The 23,515-nt window shown below is 56.0% G+C and overlaps 2 protein-coding genes across 3 annotated transcripts; both read left to right on the top strand.

Moving 5' to 3' along the window:
- Positions 1-2,347: 2,347 nt before the first annotated feature.
- Positions 2,348-9,918, top strand: PGF (placental growth factor). 2 transcript variants are annotated; one of them, XM_063399002.1, is made up of 7 exons: positions 2,348-2,575; positions 2,745-2,784; positions 3,424-3,620; positions 5,057-5,133; positions 6,797-6,826; positions 6,916-6,935; positions 7,681-9,918. In XM_063399002.1, the coding sequence occupies exons 1-7, from the start codon at positions 2,510-2,512 to the stop codon at positions 7,743-7,745; spliced, it is 495 nt and encodes a 164-aa protein (XP_063255072.1). In that variant the 5' UTR covers positions 2,348-2,509; the 3' UTR covers positions 7,746-9,918. The 2 variants fall into 2 exon arrangements, with proteins under 2 accessions (XP_063255072.1, XP_063255071.1); XM_063399001.1 differs by having other exon boundaries at positions 2,352-2,575; positions 6,916-6,978; positions 7,681-9,917.
- Positions 9,919-13,545: 3,627 nt separating this feature from the next.
- Positions 13,546-21,602, top strand: RPS6KL1 (ribosomal protein S6 kinase like 1). The gene is made up of 10 exons (XM_063398999.1): positions 13,546-13,930; positions 14,226-14,350; positions 15,195-15,287; positions 16,081-16,128; positions 16,873-17,005; positions 18,383-19,291; positions 20,099-20,188; positions 20,341-20,423; positions 20,705-20,800; positions 20,927-21,602. Exons 1-10 carry the CDS (start codon positions 13,693-13,695, stop codon positions 21,035-21,037), a joined length of 1,926 nt encoding a protein of 641 aa, XP_063255069.1. The 5' UTR covers positions 13,546-13,692; the 3' UTR covers positions 21,038-21,602.
- The last annotated feature ends 1,913 nt before the right edge of the window (positions 21,603-23,515 follow it).

The following is a 23,515-nucleotide window of genomic DNA, read 5'->3' as shown; positions in this document are numbered from 1 at the left end:
CTCTGATGCTGAAATGAGGCTGTTTTATGGAAAAGATTACTTAAGAGGGACCTTGCCTGCAATGAGCAGGGTGGGGTTTTGCAGGGAAGAGCAGCCACTTACTCCGGGCTCCTTCAGTGCTCATGGGCAGCCAGGGGCCCTGCTCTTGCCCCTCACCCTGAAGGCCCTGGAGGTGCCCCTGTTCCCTGGCAGGGTTGTGCTGTGGCATGCTTGCAGCTGAATGCCAGGGCTGGCCTTCCCCACTTGCCAGCCAGTGTTCACCCACAGCAAGGACATGCCATCAACCCCCACCCACCTCCTTCCTCAGCTGTGTGAGCAGGGCAGCGAGGTGGCACACTGGGCAGTGGCATATTCGAGGTGATGCTCTCAGTCAGCAGCCACTGCATGGGGCTCCCTGCAGGGGAGGCATTTGCTCTTTAAGGAAATGTCTCTGTTTGCCTTACATCCCTGGCTGGTTCCTCGAGCTTCCTCTGTCCCTTGTTCCCAAAGTGCGTAACTCTGCTCCCCAGAGCCCAGTGGGAGGCAGCGTGAGGGACATGCTGGTGCATTTATAGCATCGACCTCCAGCCCTACCCTGCAGCTGGGGAAGGGCAGATTTGGTCCCCCGGGGAGGAGCATGGCAGAGGGCAAAGCAAGAAACTGTGACCCCAGCCAGCTTGATGTTTCTCCCATATGCAGGAGGATGTTGCTGATCACAGGTTACCGGTGTCCAAATATTATTTCTCTTCTCCTGTCTCTGTTCTACACTGCCTAGAAAGTGGATGCTCATCCTAGGAATGTAAACTCTGCCCAAGGCCTCTGAGGAAATAGCTTCAGACCAGGAACAGGACTGCACTCAGCAATTAAGGGCTGATCTCCCCAGCCACACAGCTCCTGGGGGAGAGCCCTTTGCTCCAGCGCCAGAGGCTGGCCTTGTGTCTGAGAGGTGGCCCCAAGGGACCTTCCTGCAAGGACAGGCATGAGGCCCCATGTGGTCACGGTCTTTGCAATAACAGGATTCTGTCTGTCCAGTGAGTTGGCAGCAGCTGCTGCTCAGAGCAGCCTCTGCTCTGGGGTGGGAGGAAATGCTCTCTTCACCCCATCTCACCATCATCCCTGGGGAGTGGGGAGGGGGTCCCCTCGGCCCTGGAGAGTCTGTAGCGTGGCAGAGGGAGAGCACAGGTATGCTCCAGTCATCACATTAAGGATGTTACTGCTCTTTGCTGCCCAGCCAGGAGAAGGAGTATGAACAGGCACTGAAGGCTGCCACAGCAGCCCCCAGCAGCTGCTGAGTTGGTGCTGTGCTGCTGAGTGATGAACTGCAGCACACCCTCCCTGCGGTAGGGTTGGGATTTCTGTGTGCTTATCTCTGCAGCATCTCCATGCTAATTTGCCAGGCCTTGCTCCGGCAGCTTTGTCTCACACTCAGTGGTACCAGTGCCTAGAAGCTCCTGACTGAGCCCAGCTCCTGCTGGCCTGAGTCACTGCCACTTGCGTGGCCCAGCGGGGCTGAGAACAGGCAGCTGGCATGTCCTGCATCCCCTGGGAAGGGATCCCACAGGGCTGGGAGCAGGTCACTGGCATCCTTATGCTGCAGGGACAGACCTCATACCCCGTTGGGTAGGGAAGCCCTGAAGCAGCCTCCCCACTCTCCCAGGGGGACAGAAATGTGAATCCTGGCACGGACACAGAGCCCGTTATTTCCCTGGGACCTGCAGCCCACGGGGGATCGTGTTGCCTGTTGGCATCTCATCACACCTCCCATAGTTCCAGCTTCCCTGGCCTCTGGGGCTTAAAAATAGAACAGAAAAGGCCACAGAGCTCCTTTGGGTTGGCAGCAGGGTTTGACCCCAGACCTGCTGTGCCTCCTTCCTTTCCGAGCTGTAGACCAGAATCGGGAGGCTGTCCCTGAGGCTAGGGGGGACTGGAAATGCTCTGACCGGGGTCCAGCGGGAGGGGCTGATGGAACAGGCACGGGGCAGCTTGAGGGGAAGGGGGTGGGTGGGCAGGCACGGGCTGACTGAGCGGGAACAAGGCATCAGTAGAGAAGTGAAGAGAATGGGTGGGAAAGGGGCTGTTGTATGGGGACAGGGGAGTCAGATGGGCACAGAATGGGTGGATGGGCATGGGGCAGATAGAACAGCGAGCCAAGAAGCCCAACACAGCCCCGGTGGTTCCCGCCGGCCGGGGATTCACCGGGCACGGGAAGGGGAATAGAAGCGCCGGGGCAGCCCGATGGAGTAATGGCCGGAGGCGGTGCGGGGGCGCTGGAGGAGGGGGCTCTGCCGCTCCCGGGAGCACCGGCCGTCCCCGGGGCCGGGCACCTGCTCCCGCCCCGCGGCGGGGCCGGGGCGGGGCGGCGGCGGGGCGGTGGCGGTGAAATACGGCGGCGGAGCGGGGCGCTCTCCCATGGCCCGGCGGCGGCGGAGGCGGCACGGCGGGGCCGGTGGCCCGGCGGCGGGGCGGCATGCCGGCGGCGGCACGGCGGTAGCTGCGGCGCCGAGCCTGTACCGGGGCGGCGGGAGCGGCGATGCTGCTGCTCGGCGCCTTCCTGCGGTTGCTGGTGGCCGGGACGCTGGGGGCACCGCCAGCCCCGGTGAGAGCCGAGCGGCGGGAGGGGGGTCGGAGCAGGGGCAGCCCAGGTCCCCGGTGCCGCTGCTCGGGGTGGCCGCGACGGCCGGGACAGCTCCTCCCGACGCTGGGCGGGGGGCGGCGGCGGGTCGCCCCGTGCTGCCCCTCCAGAGCTCTCTTTTCCCTCCCTGCAGGCCCCGGAGGAACGGGGGACCCCTAGCACGGAGCCGCCCGGTGAGTTGGTCGTGGGCGGCCGCCGGTGCCCCGGCTGGGAGGGGGCAGCAATCCAGGGAGGGCTTCGCGCAGGGCCGGGGCGCGCTGGGTCCCACCCGGGGCTGTGCTACCTCCGGAGTCCCTTGGTGACAACCGGGGAGGCAGCGGGGAGCTGTGCGGACGCTCGGAGCAACCCGATTTCCCCGGCCCGCCTCGGGCAGCAGGCACCGCCGCGGGCCGGAGCGCAGCGCAGTCCCCGGACTGCCGCCCCTCCGGTGCCGGGACGCGGGGTCTCGGTAAGAGCGCTCCGCTTCAGCTCTCCCTGCTGGAAAGCCGCGGGGCACGGTGTCCGGCCGAGCGAGGTGCCAGGGGCGGGGGACCCCCTTCGGCGGAGGTCGGGGGTGAGCAGAGTGCCCGGGCAGGAGACGGAGCCGGCGGATAGAGGGAGAAAGAGCCTGGTGGGGTGGCTGTGTGAGCCCCTGCACAGCGATGTGCACAGCATGGTGACGGACTGACTGGGGGCACAAGGTGGTCCTTTGCTTCTCTGTGCTCTGTGTTGGCTGCAGGACCACCCCCCCGCGGCTTCTGCACCTGCCCCGGCAGCGGCACGGCTGGGCTCTGCCTCTCTGGGCGCCTCCTTACAGCCCCTGTCTCTTGCAGTCCTGACTTTTCGGGAGATCTGGAATCGTAGTTTCTGCCGGCCTCTGGAGCAGCTGGTGGACGTCATTAGCGAATTCCCCAACGAGGTGGAGTACATTTTCAGACCCTCCTGCGTCTCCCTGCAGCGCTGTGGAGGCTGTTGTGGGGACGAGGGTCTCCGCTGCGTCCCCGTGGAGACGAGCACGGTCACCATGCAGGTACGTGCTGCTGCTGGGGGCCGCGGCTGTGCCCGAGAGCTGAGGGCAGCTCACCAAGCGCCGGGAAGGTGAACTTGCAGCTTTGCGTTCTCTAGAACTGTAGCAGTGTGGCTAGCAAGGGAGAGGACTTACAACAGCTCAAATGCATGCCGAGCCAGTAGGGTTCCCCTGCCTGCTCTTTGGGCTTGCCCCTGAGGTCAGGTGTCATCCCTGGTGGTACTGGCCTCACTCCCTCCCTCTCCGACTTCTCTCTGTGTGGTCTGTCTTGCTCGTTGCTGTTATTTTTCCAGACCTTTCCTGTCCTGTGGTGGGGCTGGGGGTGTTCCAGTTGCCCGTGACTGCCTGCTGGGACAAAGTAGGTACTGCCCTTGAGTCGAAGGGAGGAGTGAGGCTCTCCTGTATCAGGTGATGCTTGGGATGGTGCTGACAGCGAATGCCCCCACGCCGGGGCATGGTGGGCATGTAGGGCTGAGCCAGCCGTGTTTTCAGTCACCTCTGTGTGAGCTGTGAGCTGTGGGGTGGGAGATCCTGAGCTGCTCGACTCTTCTCACGAACCAGGCAGCAGTTGTCCTTGCACTGAGCTGACAGAGATCAACCTGCAGATGCTGCAGGGGCCAGGGAAAAGCTGTGCTTTGCTGTGGATGATGGACTAGGGAATGCCTGCAATAAATCACCAGTGATTTTGGTCTCTCTGAGGTTGAAAGTGTGTTGGAAGGCAGGATGGCAGTTTCCAAAAGCTCTTGGCTGAGGCGGATCAAAAGCCTGGCGCGAACAGGAGGCAGCTCCCCAAGCACAGGTCTCCCTCTATGGGAGGGATCTTGCTGCTGTGTCCAGGGTGGAAATGCCAGACACTTCTGCAGGGGCTGGTGTGGATCACACCAATGATGAACACACCCTGTAAGGCCTTTGGATGTTCAACCTGAGCTTCAGGCTGGGCTGTGACCTGTGACAGGGTGAATCCTGTACCCCTGGACTGGGGAGGCACTGTGGTACTGACTCCAGTCAATTCTGGCCCAGTGCTGTAGGAAATTGATCCAGGAGGAGGCGGCAGCAATGTGATAGGTCTGAAAAACATGACTGGGATGGGATATTTCTGTCAGATAAGGGACGTGTGCAGAGGGATCATATACATGAAAGCTCTCCAGAAAGGCAGAGACTGAAAAATATTTTCTAAGGCTGGGACATCCCAAGACCATGGGACAAATTAAAGCTCTGAAGACATGGGGTGGCACTAGCAGAGCCTCCCCAGCTGCCGGGGCAGCTGGGCCTGGCCAGTACTGCCTACGTGTGGAGGTGGAGTCTCTGTTGTTGGAGGTCCCGAGGAACAGGTTAGACATGCATCTTCCCAAGAGCCTGAGGTGGCAAGGCAGTGGTGCAGGAGCCCTTCCAGCCCCCTCCTGCTACTGCCTGAGAAGTAACCTTTGCTCTTCTTTCAGCTCCTGAAGATAAAGCCAAACGGGGAGGCACCCTATGTGGAGATGGTGTTCACCGAGCACAAGCAGTGCGAGTGCAGGTAGGGACCCCTGAGTTCCAGCAAGAGCAGCCCTGCCAGCTCACCCTGTGTGTGCAACAGGGATGCCCTGTGGGCACCCTGGCTGTGCTGGGACCCCTTCTTGCTGTCTTTGCACTAGGGTTTGCTGGTGCTTGTGGCCCTTGTTCAGCTGCAGGCTGCACCGCATCTCTGCACTGCTCCTCCCAGACGAGGGGTGTGTGCCATTGTGAAGACAGGTCAGGCACCATGCACCACCTGCAGGGCTGTACTCCCCATCCCTGCTTGGCATACCTGGTATATGCTCCTTTAGCCAGAGGATCTGCCTGTGGATAATGGAGCAAGGCTGGTGGCTCTGTGGCAGGTGTTTGGTAGGTGACAGCGCGTCCAAGGTGCTGGTTCAGCAGGGAGCTCCGTGGATTGGCATGCCTGAGTGTGACTGTGGCACAAAGAGAAAGCTCAACAGCTGAGTCTTGGGCCACCATTTAAGGGAGGCTGCCCCATACAGACCTGGGGATACAGCAGAGTTTTACATCCAAGCCAACAAATGAAAGTTTAAAAGGTGCAGTGCCAACCTGGCCTGAATACGCAGTGCTAACGTGGAATGGATGTGCAGCACCAGCCTGCCACAGACTCCTGGCACCTAATCAACCCCTTGGGGTGCTCACTGTGTCCCAAAAGTGGTGAAAGCCTGGGCAGGATGGGCCCTCTGTCTGAGGACTGCAGTGCTGTGGGAGCAGCTCCAGTGCTAGTCCTGCAGCTGGTCCATGCCATAGAGAGTCCAGAATTCCCTGGGGGAATGGGGGTCCTGGTAATCACTCTTCATCATGATCCAGGGGTGATTTAGAATTGCAGAAATTGGGGATGAATGTCCTGCTGAGCAGCCATTGGACATGATCCTTGCCTGGAAGAAGTTCCTGAGGATCCCCGACTTGGTATTCCCCTGCAGCTTTATGAGCAGCTGTACTGGAGAAGGCCCAGCTCCACACAGTCTCTGCCTGGAATGTCTGTCAGTAGATGCAGAAGGGGGTGTGGGAAGAAGCAGATGTGTTACTTGCCTCCTTCCCTGCTTCCAGCTATTTCCCATGCAGGGAGTTTCCTAAGCCTTTTGTGGTTTTCCTACCTAGGGAACTCCCAGGGGATCTCCTATGAGCACTTGTGCAGGCTGCCTTCTGCAGCAGTTTTTGGCTTCTTCCTAATCCGCTTTCCACACCTGTACATCACTCCCTTTTGTAGGTAATGTAGGTGTGGCAGGTGTCCTGGCTATGGCCCCTGTGGGGGTGGTATGTCATGGCTGAGAACACACTACTGAGACTTTGCAGCAAATCCTCCTCGTTTGTTACTCAGGGTGTTGCACCTTGTTTAACAAGGTGTGAAAGCCATCACTGAGAGCAGCTAGGACTCAGCTTGCCCTCCCCAGCCTCACTGGCAAATGTCACATCCCCAGGGTAGTCACCCAAGCTGACCAGCTCCTTTACTGTCTCTGTCTTTTCTCTGCCTACGGCAATCAGCTCCTGACTGAGGGGTTGGCAAGGTCAAGAGAAGAGATATTGTGTTTGTTTTAAATGTGAATGATAACAGGTAGATGGGGCTGTGCTCTGGGGCATGTCAGTGGAGCAGCTCCTGCAGCTCAACACGCAGCACTGCCCAATAATCGCTTCTCTCTGTCATTTTTCCCACTCTGCAGGCCCCGGCAGGACCTGGTGCGGTTGGGAAGGTAAGTGACATCGGGGCATTGTTACTGGCTGGGGTTGTGGGTCTCATCTCCCACACATCAGCCCTTCTTGTGGTACTTTCCTTTTGAAGGAGAAGGTCCAAGGGCCGAGGTAAGAGAAGACAAGACAAGAAGGGACGGAAAGACTGTGAACTGTAAGTGAGCAGGGACAGGTATGGGTGGTGTCTTCTGGGTTAATTATCTTGGAATGAGTGTCTTCTTTAAGCATTTAGATCTTTACTGACACTATGAGTAATGAAAGGTTTGTGCAGAGCAGACATAGGAGAAAGCAGGAGGGAACAGTGGCTGTGGGGAAACAGGCCTTCTACTGAAAACTCCATAGGTACTTGGTAGTCTCCAGGCTCAGCAGCTCCAAGTTGGGCAGAACGAGGATGAATGGGCTGGGTGACTTGGTAGTGCTTAGCTCTGTTGCCATCACAGACCATGCTGTGGATCCATGGATCCATGAATTTCCAGCTTCAGCCTCATCTTGCTGCCAGCTGTGTCCTTACTGCTGTCCTTGACTGATTGTTGTTTGGGTTACTCTTTCCGTCCTTTATCTCACGTTCTCACACTCCTTGCTGTAGCAGCACAGGCTGGACTCATTGTGGGCACTTTTGAGGTGTGACACCTGTGGCTAGCACTTTCCTCTAGCATTTCCCCCTTTTGTCTGGAGCCTGCTGTTGGGGGCTCAGCCAGCACCAGCCCCCCTCACTCCTCCCCACGAAGAGGCTGCCTGCAGTCCCTGCCCCTGCAGTTCTGTGTCAGAGGGGCAGGCACAAAGAAGGGGCTCCAGGGCAGAGCAGGGGGGCCTCCCAGGCTGGCAGTGCTCACCCTGTGCCCTGCTCTCTTTGCAGATGTGGCACACTGCGCAGGTAGCCTCTGCCCTGCCCCCAGCCTCGCTCCCACCACCTGGGTCTGAGCCAGCTGCCTTTGTCCCCTCGGGGCACTTGTGGAGTCGTGTCCCTCCAAGCCGCAGTGGGGAGCAGGACTCCAGCACGGAAGAGCTGGCTGTACTCTTGGCTGGCCCTGGTGGAACACAGCCTGGAACCAAGGACTCCCTTGCCCCATCTGCCCCGTTGGCAGCAAGGAAAAAAGGACTCGTGACCAAGCCTGGGGCTGAAGATGAGGAGCTCAAGCAGTGTGTTGGTGTTTGAGGACATTCTAGGGGCAAGGAGGAGCCGAGCTGGTGCATGTGCTGCTGGAAGTGGCTGGGGAGGACAGCGTGATGTGGGAGTGAGTGGAGATGGCTCACAGGGCTGCACCTGCAAAACTTCTCTGTCCTGCCAGTGCTCTGCAGCTGGGGAGGAAGGAAATCTGGGGCAGGCAAGGCTGTAGGGCTGCATCCGTCCCAGTTTTGGCCAGGGCAGCCCAGGCACGTGCCAGGGAGCTTGCTTGGAAGCTGTTCTGGTTGGGAACAGAAGGGAACCAGGCTCCTCTTGTGTTCACAGCTACATCCCAGCTTTGCCCCGCTTAATAAAAGCTGGTCAGACATGGGAGCTGGCAGCTCCTGTCTGCTTTCCAGCAAAGCAAGGAACTTCCCCATGGGCACCTACTCAGGTGGGAGGAGGGCAGTGACCCAGGGTTTGTCCCCATCACCAATCCTGCAGCACCAAGGGACTGCCCTTGGTGTGGTGCTGGAGATGGGAAACCAGCAGGTTGCTCCCTGGGCTGGGGGTTATCCATGTGCTGGGGTTCCGCTGGGTACTGGGAGACCCTTGGGCCAGCTGCCCTTCTCCACACCTCACTGTGGGACTGGTACCTCTCCCTGTTCACCATGCCCATCCTGTTCTCACCCCAGTCCAAATGTCTGGCTCAGTGCCCTGTCCTCCCTGGCTGATGCAAAGTTTAGGTCGCTGGGGGGCAGGCTGCCCACTCAGGAAATACCCCACCAAGGGTCATTCACCTGACATGGGGACAGGCTGGCTTGGGGCCCCCTTTCCTTACTGGGAACACCCTCAGGGTACCCTCATCGAGCTGGCTCTGGGGACTGCTGTTTGCTGCTTTCTCTGCTCAGCCAGCTCTCTGCCCAGGTCTAGGGGGAAGCCACAGCCCCTGGTTTTCCATGCTTTAAGCAGTTCTCCTGAGGCTCTTCCTGTCCCCATTTCCACCCCTGCTGCAGGGGGTCTGGGGCTGTCTGCCAAGTACATCCCATGCTGATCTATGCAAGCCTCATCCTGGAGCAGTGCATAAAGCTGGAAACTCTAGGGGTGAGTTGGCACCTGTGTATTCGTGGGGCACTCCTGGCACTGGGTTAAAACAAAATCAAGGGTCATTCTTGAAAGCTTCAGATAAAAGACTGGAGGGCAAGATCTGCAAAGGCTTCAAGGTTACCCTTAAATGATGGGACCTGTGGTTTATCTTGCTCTGAGGAACAAGGGTGGAGCACAACATAGCAAGGATTGGGGTCCAGGGTGGCTCCTTCCCACATCTGACAGGGCTGCCTGGAATGAGGTTTTACCTTATGACTCTCTAAGCCATAATTCTGGTGTTGCCTGAGGCTGGCACAAGGACATGGGGACAGGGCAGATCCCTGTCAGGGAAAGCTGGAGGTAGTGTTGAGGTGATGTGAACCTGCAACTGCCACCATGTAGCAGGGAATGGATTGTGTGAGTTGTACCTGTGCAGCTGGGCATATCCTTCAGGAGCTTGCTGGATCCCTTTTGGATCCCATTTCCAGGCATGCACAGTATCCTGGAGCACCCCCTACATGGGCTTTGCCTCAAGAACAGCCCATGAAGTTCCTCCTTCACTACCTCATGGATGAGGGGAACTCGCTGCTCCCCGTCCTGTATCACTCAGTCTGTGTGGACCGTGTGGTGGCCGGCTCCACGCAGGCTTTCCCTGTCACTGTGTGTCATTTCTGCCTGGCTGCTTTTTGCTCTGAGGCCAAGGACAACCATGTGCAGCACTTGAGGATGTATGTGAGGATTTCTGTATTGTTTTTAATACCCTGGTAGTATTAAATGTTTAAAAAAGGAAGTTACATAGATGCAAGTATGTTAATTAATAAAAATAAGTTTATCAATGTAACGTGAGGGGGTTGTGACTGATGATTAGGATTAAAACAAATTCAAACACACTAACACACAGTGGCTTTTCCAAGGAGTTTCTGGTGTCTGGTGTCACCTCCTTGGCCGCTGCCTGCCACTGAGATATTCCAGGCAGCTCTGCCCATCAGATGTGGCAGGGCCAGACACCTGCCTTGCACAGACCCCTGTGCTGCTTCTCTCCCTCCATCACCTCCATCAGCTGCCTGGGCCTTGTCCCCTGCTCCTCCTGTGGCATGAGGTGTTGGACAGCAAGAATGTGGGTTCTGGGAGGGATGTGACTGTCCCACTGCAGCCGTGATGAGCAGGGGAAACATCACTTACGCAAGAGGTTTGGGAGCTGCATCTCTAGCTGTCAGGGCTCCATGGAGGTAACAGGAGCCCAGTGAGCCCTAGCTCATGAAGTTCCTGTGACTGTTGCAGCCATCACATGTCCAGAGAAATGCTAGCTCCTTTCCCTATCCCTGCCAGACAGGAGAGTACTACGACCCCACTGATCCCAAGGTGGCACAGACTTCCAGCAGGCCCTCACACCCAGTGGAGATATGAGGATCAGGGTGGGGGACTGCTGCTCTGAGGGGGAGAGAGGGGTTCCTGGCTTCAGGGCTTGTGTCCAACACTCGCGTTTCCTCTCACAGGGACCAACCACTGTCTGCCTGTCCCTCTCTGTATGGTCCCAGTTGTAGCTTTTTTATACCTCTAGCTTCTGGCAGCCCTCCTTGGCCACAGCAGATGTGTGAACACTCTGACAAGGTCAGCTGCATCTGCAGAACCCCATGTCCCCCAGGCACTGCAGTGTGGCGCTGTAGGGGGAGACTGGTGCCCTTGTAAAGGGACCCTAACATACCCCAGCCCCAAAGCCAGCAGCATCCACCATGGACAGACAGAAAACATGTTCTGGCCCAAATGCTCCCAAATCCCTCATCCTTTCCCTGTCTGTGTACTCCTTGCAGACAGACAGCTGTCCCACAGAGCCCAGGAGCAACAAACCACTGGGTTATCAGCATCCCTGGGCTCCCTGTGTCTTCCAGCCTTACAGGGCAAAGGTTTGTTTGTTAAGGCTTTAGGAGCCAGAGCTGCAGTAAGATGGTTTAGGAGGACAGTTATAGGGAGACAAAACAGAAAGCAGCCTTATGTGCCAGGAACAAAATTCTATGTTTTTTTTTAAGTAACTGTAAAGGTGATGTGGGGATTGGCCCAGAGATGTAGCATGGTAGCTGATGAAGCCCTGATGTTAGAACTGGACTGGTTACCTCTGGTCTCCCTGAGCACAGGATGCCATCAAAGCGCTGCCACCCAGCAGCGCCTCCGGCCGTGCTGTGCAGGGCTCCCACATCTCCATGCAAACAAAGAAACACTGAGGCCCTAACTTCTTGATTGTGACTTACAGGTCTTTTGCATCCTCAAAGTTTGGCATAATCCTGCCAGATGAAGCCAGTGATGCTTGCAGTCTCAGCATATTTTAAGCTTTTGCAAGCTCTCATGTGTCAATTTTAGCCTGTGAGAAAAAAAGCAGCTCTCACTCCTCTCCCTGTTGTTCATCTGTGCTCGTTTTGCTTTGGCAGTTCCCAGTTTCCAACATGGACCACAAGCTGTTAAACAGGTTAATCTAAAAGTAATTCCCTAAATTTAATATCCTCTGTACAGCACTGACATGCAAACCTGGCTGGCCACATGTAAAGGCAATTGTGCCTCAGGGCTGGTACAACTCTTCTTCCCTTGCAAGGCTTTTCCTCACAGGAACACCCTTGAGGCACTTCCTGCTGATGCCTTCAGCTCAGTCTCTTCTGGCCACTTCAGAGGTGTTTGATGAAGAACTTAACTGAGTTCTGTGCCCTCCTGGCAACTCCTCTTCATACATCTCCCTGCCACCGTCACCTCAATATCCAAACCACTCTACAGATACATTGTGCTGGATTTTGTGGTTTCCCTGTGCTCTCTGTCCTCTCCAGGCCCACACAGATCTGCTGAAGCCAGGTAGGTGAGTTGTACCAGCAGCATCCCTGCTCTCACCCCTGGGTCTCCTTTACTTCTTGCCTGCTTAGACTTTTCACTTCAAGGAGAAGCCTCCAGTCTCTGGTGGGAATTAAAACACCCCAGAGACTGAGGGGTATAAATAGGCTGGGCAGAAAAAATTGGTTTCTGTTAGGCAGAGGTTGGAAAAGGAACTGGAAGCATTTTGAGGAGAAACCAAAGAACCAAGCACTCTGTGTGTGGGCAGTGAGTTGTCTTACAAAGCAGATGGCTTTGCATCCTCCTAGACCTGCCCTCTGAGGCACCATTAATACTTCCATACTCCCAAAGAAATGAATGGTCTTTGTAAGAGAGACAGTGTTGGGTTGCTGGATGCTGAGCTGAACTCTGGGCACAGGCTTTACTGTCCTGTTCTGTTGTTAACAGGCTGGGCTGTGCAAAAGAGCTGCCCAGGAACCTGAGCCCGGGGAGATCCCCTCCAAGTGTGTGCAGGGGATGAAGGAATCCCAGGTCAGCCACAAAGGGGTGCCCCCTCTGCCAGCCCCGCAGGAAGTACCAGGCCAAGCAGGGGCTGAACACAGTGACTGACCAGGCTGGTGTGGCTGTGATGGCACAGCACAGGGCCAGCTCCTGATGAAATGAAAACTCTCATCTTAGGATCATTTCCTCTTGCAGAGGGACATGTGCATAGGTTAGCAAGGGATGGACAAGAATGCAGGGGCCTCCCTCTTCCCAAACAATCTTAGCACAGGTTTTCTAAGGGTATCCCTTAGATTTCATTCCAGTCCTCCTCCTTTTGCAGGTCCCTGCCATGCCTGTGTTAGGGCAATTATTTAACCTGGGACCAACCAACCCACAGATTCAGCAAACCAGCTGGCCAGCTGGTAGTAACCACTTGGGCACTCCTGGTTCAGAAAATCTCCTTTGCTAATAACTGCAGTGATCTGGCAGGCCCTGCAAGGCCTCCTGGCCTCCCAAGAAAAAGCCAGGCTGGGAGGGCAGGAATACATGTTTCTAGAATAAACCAAAGACTGATATTTTCCACATACAAAGCATTTGTTAACCACTAGCTGGCATCTCGATTATGCTGTCACTTTGATGCACCTTCATGCATTTGTGCTGATGTTCCCTGTGCTGTACATTTGGAATAAGTTTGTAAAACCCAATGAGTCTGCAAGAGCTGGGAGAAGGGATGACAGAGAGCCCAGTGTCAGGGAAAACGGCCCCCACGTGAAAGAGGAGATCGGGAAGAGCCAGGGGTACCCTGGGCTGGCCATGATGAAGTGGCAAGACACCCACCACCTTAACTGTGGCACTGGGGAGCTGCTGGGATGGGTGCAGCTGTCGGGCGGGAGGCAGAGACAAGGACTAATTAAAATACAGCTAATTACGCGTTATGGGACGAAGGAAATGCGGCGGCAAAGGCATTTAATGAACGGGAGCTTGGTTAATTATGGGCAATTAATGGTGAATAAGGATGACAATGATGCAAGTGGAGCGACGGCGCTTATCGCGTTAACGGAGAGGGGAGAGCCTGCCTCGGGCGGGGGGGAGGACCCTGGCGGGGGGACCCGGGCAGGGATCCCGTGGGGGGCGGTGATGATGATGATGATTGATGATGATGATGATGATGATGATGATGATGATTGATGATGATGATGATGATCTCATCCGCGTCCAATCAGCACGGCCCGCCCCTGCCGCGCCCCTGCCGCTCCGCCCGGCGCCGCCGGGGGATGCTGGCGGCCGCGCTGCCCAGGTGCGGCACCGCGGGGGCCGTGCCGGCGAGGGAAGGCGCCGGGCCGAGCCCGCAGCCCCGCTCGCGGTGTGCCGGCAGCGCGGGCCATGAGCCGGGCCGAGGCCGAGCCCTGCTCCCGGGCGCTGGCGCAGGCCCGCGTCTACCTGGGGCAGCTGCGGGCCCGCGTGGGGCCGGCGGGGCCCGAGGGCGGCGGGCGCCGCGATTACCTGGTGGAGGCGGCGCGGCAGCTGCGCCTGGCGCTGGAGCGGGACGTCAGCGAGGACTACGAGGAGGCCTTCAACCACTACCAGAACGGCGTGGACGTGCTGCTCCGCGGCGTGCAGGGTGTGTGCGGCCTCCCGGGGGAGCGGGCCGGGGCATCCCTCCGGGGACACCAGCCAGGGGACCGGGGCATTCATATCGGGAGTCCCGTGAGGGGCCAAGGTGTCCCTGCAGGGAGAATGGTGAGGGGACGGGAAAATCCCTCTAGAGAGTGTGTTGGTGGCACTGGGGCATCTGTCCAGGGAGTGCATCCCTACCGGGAGAAGGGTGAGAAGGCTGGGGCATCCCCCTGGGGGCTGTGGCCAGTCCTGCGGGGCAGAACCGGGCCCCTCACACCCACCCTTTGCACCGGCCGCAGTTGACCCCAACAAGGAGCGTCGGGAGGCCGTGAAGAGGAAGATCACCCAGTACCTGCGGCGCGCCGAGGAAATCTTCATCTGCCACCTGCAGCGGGCGGCGGGGGGCGGCAGCTCCATCGGCTCGGTGAGGGCTGGCGTGGGCCGCGTGGGTGGGATGGCAGCGGTCCTGTGACACCGGGAAACGGGGCTGGGGCTGTGGACACGCAGATAAAGTAGCCCCAGTCGTCCTCCTTGTCTGCCCCTGCCAGATGCCACACTAGGATGGTGTAGAGAAAATGGCAGGCGCATCAAGCTGCCGAGGGTCCTGACCTGCCAGTGCCTGCAAGGGAGCTGGCAGCTATTCACCCTGCCCGGACCAAGGAGCTGAGGTGGGCCCAGGCTGCCCAGGGTGCTTCCAGGACCCCACCCTCCAAAGTGTGCTTGCTTAGCTCGCTGCCACCATAGTGGGTATGGACATTTTTGTGGAGACTGAAGCCATTGCAGGGAACCACCCTGTCAAATGTTAAAAATGTCCTCTTCCCATCTGTCATCGTTTCCATCTGTGTGGAAACCAAAGACAATGACTACTTTTTGCATCGTGAGCAGGAGGTGATTAAAGAAGGGAGAAGGGAGTGAGGCTGGGCATGGTCAGAGCCTAGTGGGAAGAATGCAGGGAGGAAGACAACTACCTTCCACACACATCCCCTTAATGCTGAAACAGTCCAGGTCTAGCTTCAAATTTTGGTGTGATTTTTACCTCTGCTGCAAGTGCAAGCTTTTCCTAAAAAATTTAGAAATCCAGGGGCTGGTGAAGAAAATGGTCCAGCTGATTTTAAAAATGAGTCATGGCTGTTGGAGTGTTGTCTCTGCATGTTGACCAGCTGGGCAGTATTGCTGCCTCCTCTGGAAAATGCAGGGACTTTTTTCACCTGCTGTAATGGATAACACCATTTCTAGGTCCTACATGCTCTTCTTTTATCACCTTGCAGGGCTACAGCAGCCTGCGCTTCCGGCCGATCAGGACATTGAGCTCAGCAGTGGAGAACCTGAGACGGTGTAAGGTTGTGGGAGTGATTGATAAGGTAATGACTTCACCTGCAGATGGGGGCTGAGGCTGGGTCTGGACCAAGGGGAGCATAAACTGGAGGGTCCTAGCAGCTGGAATGGGGGTGCCGGCCCTCAGCACATCCATCAAGCAATGTTGGGGTAACCATCCACACCATTCCCATCCAGAAAATTTTGTAGGAGAGGACTCAAGACCCCTTAAGGAGTTAATTGGGAAATCTGTTAATGTCCTCATTACTTTTGTTTACCATACCTCCCATACCAGGGAGGTTTATGCAACTCGTTCTTTCCCACATATGAAATTATGTTTGATGCCCAGGTGCCACGATGGTGGACTCTTGTGGATAATCTAGACTTCAGCAGAAGCTGAACTATCTGGATGGTCAATCTAATTAAAAGTTTATTATCTTGGAGTGAGGATGCCAGAGTTACTGTATCCACACACATGGCACATTGCTCTCCACTGCTGTTCACACATCTCAGTTTGTCAGGATTGATGCGATCCTCCCGTCTTGCTGAGGCCCAGGTTTGAGCCCAGAAAAGAGCACTGTGAAACCCTTCAAACTGAAGGAAGTAAAACTGGCATGGGCACCACCTTTTGGTTACATTAATTTCCTGCTTCTTGGCTACATGGCTATCTCCTTGCCAATAACCTGTGTTTTGTCTTTCAAGAGTAGGGGTCTCAGCCTCACAAAACTCTTCCATTTGGGTGGGAGTTTGTTTCAGTTCCAGAGCTGAGACCCTTGGGTCATTCCTGTAGGCTGTGTGTTGTGTCACCACTTCTGACCAGTTCTGTGTATACTGCCCCAGGTGCAGATTGTCCAGGATCCAGCCACTGGTGAGACCTTTATACTTAAGGTGGGTGTTTTCAGTTTCATCTGCCTGCTTCTCCCTCTCAGGCTGGGGCCACCTTGTCCAAGCTGATGGCTGGGGCAGGTGAGAGGATAAAAAATAGCAGCTCTCAGAGGCTGGACAAAGTTCATGGTTCAAAAATCTTCTTTTGGCTGCCTCAGCCATTCTCTGTGATCAGCAGAGAAGTGGTTCTCCTTGGTCATCTGTTTCTCTGACTTTTAACACTTCAAGCCTGTGTTAAACTGTGTCAACCCCCAAAACAGGTTGTGGGGTGTGCTCAGTACAAGCCCTAGAGTATCTTTCAGTGCCCTTGGAACTAACAATGAAGTACTTCAATAACTGGACAAGGGAGGCCTGGCATGAGAGGGAGAAGCATCATTTCCAGGGGAAGAGGAGAAAGGGTTGGGATGGCAAGTTCCTCCCTGAAGGGAGCAGGGTGGTTGCAGAGGAGTCACTGCTCTGGAGCAGCTGTGCCCCCTGGGTCCCACAGCGCAGATGGGGAGTGCCCTGCCTTGGCAGAGCTTTGCAGAACGCTGCCTTATCCCAGCTGGGTGCTGGGGACTGACAGCTCTGTATGAGCTGCAGGTCTGCGCAGGTGGGGGAGCCCCACCGTGGGTGACATGGGAGCAGCCACGGGGCTTGGTGAAGGCACACTCCCTTCTGGCTGGCCTCCAGCCCTGCCAGGTGCTAGGCTGCACAGAGTCCAAGTCCCTACCGTGCTGTACCACCCATCTATCTGTGCCTCCTCAGAGCCTCCCCAAATCCCACGTTGAGACACGTGAGCGACAGACCATCATCCCTCATGGGGTCCCCTTCATGGTCAAGCTGTTGTGCTACTATGTGAGTGAGGACTCCATCTTTCTCCATCTGGAGCACGTGCAGGGTGAGTGAGGACAGCCTTGCTTCCCTTCTGTGAAGCATCCTGGTTTATCCCTAACTGTCCTTTCTTTGAAATCCAAAATGTGTTTCTCCACCTGTTTTGGGACTGTTTCTTATAGTGATAGTGTAAATTCTCTTCTTCATAGAAGGGTGGTGGTTACCAGGGCTTGGAGACTTAGCAAACAGCTGCTCAGCTGTGAATTGCAGAGGTTTGACATGAACTGGCTGGGGATGTAACCTAGAAATGGGCCTATGGAGACCTAGGAGACTAGGAGAAAGAGGTTGTGTGTGGGTGTGGGTGTGTTATATGGAAACCAGCCTTAGTCTTCAGAGATGTGAGCCACTGGGCCTCATGGGAGGCAGTGGCCATGCCTTTAGGTAATAAAGCTGATGTGATCCAGCATCTCAAAAAGAAAAACCTCTTCATTTCACTGGCATTGTCTGCCCATAAGGGGAAGGCAATGGAGAATGAAAACAAAGTGAGGTAGTTCACCTGAATGTTGTAGATCAAAACAATCTTTTGACAAGACTTTTATAAAACTTTTTGTTTGTTTGTTTACAAAAGGTGACACTGGATTTTGAGATCATACCAAAGAGAGGAGATGGAAAATTAGGGCATAAGGGGCAGTGAGCATACTGTGGTTTGGGTACATGAAGGAGTACTGGAACATACTTGAGGTTGTCCCAGATCCTGGTGAAGAGGTATGACAAGGTGGTGGCTTGTCCCATGGAGCTTATTTACCCTCTGCTGGTTGAATGGATGTGTAGGGAGCAGCATCTGGAGTCCAGTAAGGACAAATGGAGGCTGACGTGTGTTGGAGAACAGGCTCAACTCCTTGTGCATTGCTATAGGATGAGTTTACAGAAAGAAGCTAGCACTGAGTGTGGTGAGGCTGGGAAGCCCTGGCAGCATGCTGTGGGCTCCAGGGTTTGCTGCTCTGGCTCACTGCTGCCCCATGGCCTCATGGCATGCTGCAGGAGCTCTCAGGCATTTCTGTCACGCTGGAAGGAAAGGCTTTCAGGGGAAAGTGGGGATGGCAGTGGGATCAGGAGCATTTGTGAATATTTGGCTTGTCTGTGACATGGAAGTGGCAGAGGGGGGATCAAGGAGACTGTGCAGAGTGGGGAGAGGGCTGCTAAAGGAGGAGGGAATGGAACTTAGGTGTGCCAGGTCTTAGGGAAGGTGTGGCATTGGGCATGGTGTGCTTGTAGGGCAGGGCTGTATTCTGCATGGACTTGAGCTTTGCTGCTGGGGAGATTAATGATGTTCAATGATGACCCCACTGTGTGGGCCTTGGCCTGGCCTGAATGGGCCAAGCTGACTGTGGGGGAACCATGGATACTTTCTGCCTCATCACTTGTTCTCCTTTCTGCTTTCCAGGGGAGACACTGTGGTCTCACCTCCGCTCCAAGTACTGTGTACAGCAGGACTGTGCCGATTCAAACACCACGCAAGCTCTGAGGGACCACGGCACAGAGGATGGTGTGGGAAACTCCCAGGATGGCAGCCAAGTACCCATCCCCCCTGTTTGGATAGGCAGTGGCCTCCTGGGCTCTATGAATTGTGGAGTATTGGGAAACACTGATGCCTCACTACCTCACGAGCAGTCCCCTGGTCCCACAGACTCTGGTGCAGGGACCCACTGCCAGCTTCTCCTGGCTCCTGCTGGGGGCAGGGGAGCTGCACCTGCAGGACAGGATCTGAGTGTGACACAGACTGTGCCTGGTGTTGTGGACCATTTTCCAGCAGTGTCAGCCAAATGCCCTGGCCACCCTGCCAGCCAGGGCCTGGTTGTCTACCCATGGAATGATCTTACCAGCAGCACAGGCTGTACATCTGAGAGAACAGCCTCCCAACAAGGCCCCAGGCTTCCCCAGGGGCTTGTCCCTGGACCAAAGACTGTGAGAGGGGGCCAGCCAGGAGCAGGGCAACTGCCAGCTCAGAAAGTGCCTGAGGCTTCCCAGGCTCAGCCCCTTCTGACCTTGGGTGAGAGGCAGCTTTCTGCAGGAGTTACCCTGTCCAGCTCTGGAAAACCCAGTGTGCCTGACCCAGCCATGAGGGAGCCCTCGTGGGGAGCAAGCCCGACCTGTGGCTGGCTCAGCAAAGAGCCCCCCTCAGGACAGTGCAGGGCTTTGGCTTCCCACGGGCACAACCGGAGAGCGTGGGCTGTAAATGAAGAGCAGGTGCAGCTGTGGGCAGCCGAAATCCTGCTGGCCTTGGAGGGACTTCACCAACAGGGTGTATTGTGCCGGGACCTCAACCCCAGGAACCTGCTGCTTGATACAGCAGGTAGGTAATGCCCCATGCTGCTGCCCCAAGGAGGAGGAAATTGGTCTCTCATCTGGGAGACTATTGCTTGCCCCATTTCCAGAAGATGTGGACCTTCTTGTGTTTGCTTTGGAGGAGGGTGGGAGTCTGGGAAGGTTTGGTATTTCCGAAATTGGAAGTGTGATTTTACTTAGGTTTTCCAAGTAATTATTACAAGAGATAGCTCTGCAGCAGGAGAGTCAAGGGCCATAGCCACAGAAATGCATTGTGCCTGCTCCCACGTGGGGGTTGGCAGCCTGGGAAATCCCAGCCTGGGGATGCTGAGACCAGCTGAACTGTGCCTGAGGTTAGTGGGACCAGTGGGTTAGTTTTCCCCTGCCTGGAGTAACTGCCTGCTGGGTGTTCTGGAGCTGTCTGAGCCATGGGTATTGCTGTCAGTGCAAGTCCCTGCTCATCTGGGACAAACTGGAGAGCTACAAATTTGTTACGAAAAGAAAAATGCAGAGAGTTTCACAAGGAGAAAGCTAACCTTCTCCCCTCTTTCCCTTTAAAATCTGCTTCTTTCCTCACCACAGCCTGCACTGAGGTCTGTGAGCTTGGAGCCCACCTAAGCAGTCTCACCTGTAGGGCACCTTGGGCAAGCCCTGGGAGGCCAGCGGGGGTGTTTGTGGTGCCAGGGGATGCTCAGTGCCTCTCTGTTCAGGGCATGACAGGGCCCAGTGCCCTGGCTGTTCCCAGTGGCAGGGATATGGCTTGGCTTCATGCTAGGACCAAAGTCCCCAGTCTTGTCCTAACCTTCCTACTTTTGACTCTGGTGCTGCTCTGCAGGTCATGTCCGTCTCACCTTCTTTGGCCAGTGGACAGAGGTGGAGCCCCACTACAGCAGCCAGGCACGGGAAGAGCTGTACAGTGCTCCAGGTAAGGGCTTCTCCAGCCCTTTGCCCAGTGGCACCAATTGGAGAGAGGGAGCTTCTCTCCAATATCCCACGGACAGTGAGGTGTGCCCAGCACAGTGTGTCCACTGGTGCTCCCTGCCTCCAGCTCTAAGCCCTCTCTGTCTCTTTCTGCAGAAGTGGGGGGGATCGTGGAGCCCACTGAAGCAGCTGACTGCTGGAGCTTTGGCTCTCTCTTGTACGAGTTGCTGACAGGAGTGGTAAGAGTCTGAGGAGCTGTGCAAGGGCAGGGGAGGAGGAGGTTCAAGGGCTGCCTGCTATGTGGGGCTGGAAGGGTGCCTTACCCTGCTGGCACCTCAGTTCTTGGCCAGGTTCCTTTAGACATAGGATTCCCAGTACCTGTGCATGCTCTCTGGTTGTTAAGGGCCCTGGCTTTTAAATGCTGCTGTGTAGGGCTGGGGTTATGTGGCAATGAAGACTCAACAGGGTGCTCCTACCCTCCTTGGTGCCTCTGCTCACCATCACCCTCTGCCTCCTGCAGCCACTCTCCCAAAACCATCCATCAGGGATTCAGCCTCACACCCAGCTGCATCTGCCAGAGGGCCTCAGCCTGGCTGCTACTTCACTGCTCACCGAGGTGAGGGGCTTGGATAGATGGGAGGGAGAATGGGACTAGAGGCTGGGGAAAGGCAGGGTCCAGCCTGGGTGCCTTTTCCCATGTCCCCATCTCCCCATCCCCCTGTCCCATTGCTTTTCTCTGCAGCTCCTGCAGTACAATCCAAAACGGCGCTTGGGCTCTGGAGGAGGTGGCATAACAAAGCTGAAGTCTCACTCTTTCTTCAGCACAGTCCCATGGAGCAAGCTGGTGGGCTAGGCAGGCTGTCCTTCCCGCAGGGAGCTGGGCCCTGGGCTGCTTCCCTGGCACCTGTGACCCCAGGTGGCACAGGCAGCACTGCCTGCTGGGGAAGGCTTGCCTCAAGGGCTGCCCTGAGGTGCGGTACACATGAGGTTTTGCAGCCTTTGTGTCCTTCTGTCTCTGCTTCTGTTTCGTTGGCATCTCCAAAGAGGAGGCGTCAGGCTGGGCCAGGCTGTCTTCTCCAGGTCCTCCCTGGTGGGAAAAGGAACCTGGGTGCCCACCTCCAGGAAGAGGTGGTGTTCCCCTTCTTGGGGCATCCTTTCCTCAGCTCCGCATGGTGCCCTGGAACTCCCTCCCTGTGTTTTTTATCTCTGCTGCTACCATCGTGACTTCCCTGCTGTTACTTTTTGTGGCTTTCAAGTGCAGCCCCTCTGGGCCCTGCTGGCTGGAGCCCAAGCCCGTGGTCTCTGCCCCTCCCTGACTGCATGTGTGTATGTGGGTCATCCCTACTGCAGGGGTGAGACAAGGCACCCTCTGATCTTCTCCCCCTTGCCCTCTGAAAAAATAAACTACTCAGTATCACTCAGAGAAATGTCCCTTTGTTTATGAGCTGCATCAGCCAGGTGTATGCCAAGCTTGCTGAGTGACAGAGAGCCCCAAATCTGTTTCTGAAACCTGCCTGGGAGCCCTGGGTTGGAGTCACCCCCAGCCATCACCAGCCTGTGGCCAAACCCCAGAAGGTGACACTGAGTACCTGGCCTTCTGCCCTTGTGTTCCTGCCTGCCTCACAGCTTCTCAGGTCTGCACAGCTGTAGGGCTGCAGCTCAGATTTGGGAGAAATGCCTGGGTTTTCTTCCAGTCTCTTGTCATTGTTACGTTGTGGCTCCAGCCTTCCATGCCTGGGCGCTCCTTCCCACTGGCAGGACAGCAGCCCTCGAACTGTGCTTTGAGCACGGTCATCCCTGGTAGACCGCACAGTGAGGGTTTAAGGGGGTGAACTCTGAGAGCCAGCACGAAGGGAAGGAGGCCAAGTGTACCTTCTGGACTAAAGAAAATGCAGCACAAACACATCTGCTGACAGCCCAAGGTGGAGGCTGCTGTGCCCAGCTGTGCAAGCCAAAGCCCCAGGCTGAAGAATGAGCTCGCAATGGCAGCGGTGCAGTTCTGCCCTCCTCTCCCAGCACCCCCCTCACATTGGTCACTTATGTCCCATAGTAAGTAGTAGTAGTAGTAATTCTACTGGCACCAGCGACATTTCTCTGTGGCCAGCTGGTTCCAGCTCCTGCTTGCCCGCAGCAGTAAAGACACCCTCCCAGGCAGCAGCAGGAGCGCTCGTCCACCAGAGGGAAGCAGAGCTCTGGAAAAGTCATCTCCTACACCGGCAAAGGTATGGAGACCTCAGTCGCTGTGCAGAACTGGAGGACTGAGCAGGGGGTTGACCACTAACGCCACAGAAGGCCAGAGAACAGGTGCTGCTGAGCCTGGGACTTCTCTCCACGGCAGCCCGCACTGACTGAACCCTGCAGCTGCAGCCTGGCACCCCTGCCCACCAGCCTCTAGTGCTGTGATTCGGGGGAGGTTCAGGAGGAAGGACCCTGTGTCCAAAGCCACACCCCAGCATCACGCAACTCAGTGTCATGGGTGACACCCAAGAGAGTCAAAAGGAAGTTTCAAGCACTCTCTCACAGCAGACCTTGACAGGGCAGATTAAATAAAGCAGTTTGCTAGGCTGCATTATTTTAAGGGCTTGACTGTATATTCCCTTCCCGATTGGTTCAAAGGTCTCATTTATTGCAGCTCCAGACAGAATAAACCCTTCCCCAGGCTCATGTACAATGTCAAGGTGGACCCTCTGAATCCCGAACTCAGAGGCTGAGTGCAAGCAGCATTTTTAATTCAAAACCTTCTCTTTCACTTGATTTATTTGTGCAAGAATTAGATTCTACCCTTCCCAGAACAGTTTTTTCCTCTTCTGCTAACCTATCTTAGCCAGGGCCAGGCAAAAAAGCTGACTCTGCACTCTGTTTTTGTCCCTAGGTGCCAGGAAAATGCAGGCACCAGTACTAGGAACTGCTCTCCCTTTCATCCACATGGCAGCTGTGAGTGCAATTGTTTTCTTTTGGAAGGGGCTGTCCTCTTCACCTGTAGCTGGGAAGGGTAAACCATCTCTGAATTGGATGTCAGAGGTGGGAAAACCCTGCCATGATCAGGAATGATTTTATACAGTCTCAATGAGAACAGCTTCTTGGGGAAACACCCAGCACCACAGACAGCTTCTGGTGTTCCTTGTTCTTGCTTCCTTTATCCTTCTGCAACAGCCTTTTCCACACTTGCATGAATTACAACTATCCCCCGTTGCAGCAGTAAAAACCCAACTTCTGAAAAACTTGATGAGCCTGTCCCAGGTCTCCCTCATGTCCTTTAGCTAATGCTGAGAATTCCTCACCATCTGTAACAGTCCTGTTGCTAGAAAAGGATGATTTCCAGCCCTAAAAA

The sequence above is a fragment of the Prinia subflava genome, chromosome 5 (assembly GCF_021018805.1).
Source record: "Prinia subflava isolate CZ2003 ecotype Zambia chromosome 5, Cam_Psub_1.2, whole genome shotgun sequence".
Taxonomy (NCBI): domain Eukaryota; kingdom Metazoa; phylum Chordata; class Aves; order Passeriformes; family Cisticolidae; genus Prinia; species Prinia subflava.
The sequence above is the reverse complement of the archived record's forward strand: the minus strand, read 5'-3'. Positions and strand labels throughout refer to the sequence as shown.

Bases quoted from the DNA above. Each gene is read 5' to 3' on its own strand.
- RPS6KL1 (XM_063398999.1), top strand. From the start codon at position 13,693: ATGAGCCGGGCCGAGGCCGAGCCCTGCTCCCGGGCGCTGGCGCAGGCC. The intron at 14,351-15,194 runs GTGAGGGCTGGC...ATCACCTTGCAG, and splicing joins GCGGCAGCTCCATCGGCTCG to GGCTACAGCAGCCTGCGCTT. The intron at 15,288-16,080 runs GTAATGACTTCA...ATACTGCCCCAG, and splicing joins TTGTGGGAGTGATTGATAAG to GTGCAGATTGTCCAGGATCC.
- PGF (XM_063399002.1), top strand. From the start codon at position 2,510: ATGCTGCTGCTCGGCGCCTTCCTGCGGTTGCTGGTGGCCGGGACGCTG. The intron at 2,576-2,744 runs GTGAGAGCCGAG...CCCTCCCTGCAG, and splicing joins TGGGGGCACCGCCAGCCCCG to GCCCCGGAGGAACGGGGGAC. The intron at 2,785-3,423 runs GTGAGTTGGTCG...TGTCTCTTGCAG, and splicing joins CCCTAGCACGGAGCCGCCCG to TCCTGACTTTTCGGGAGATC.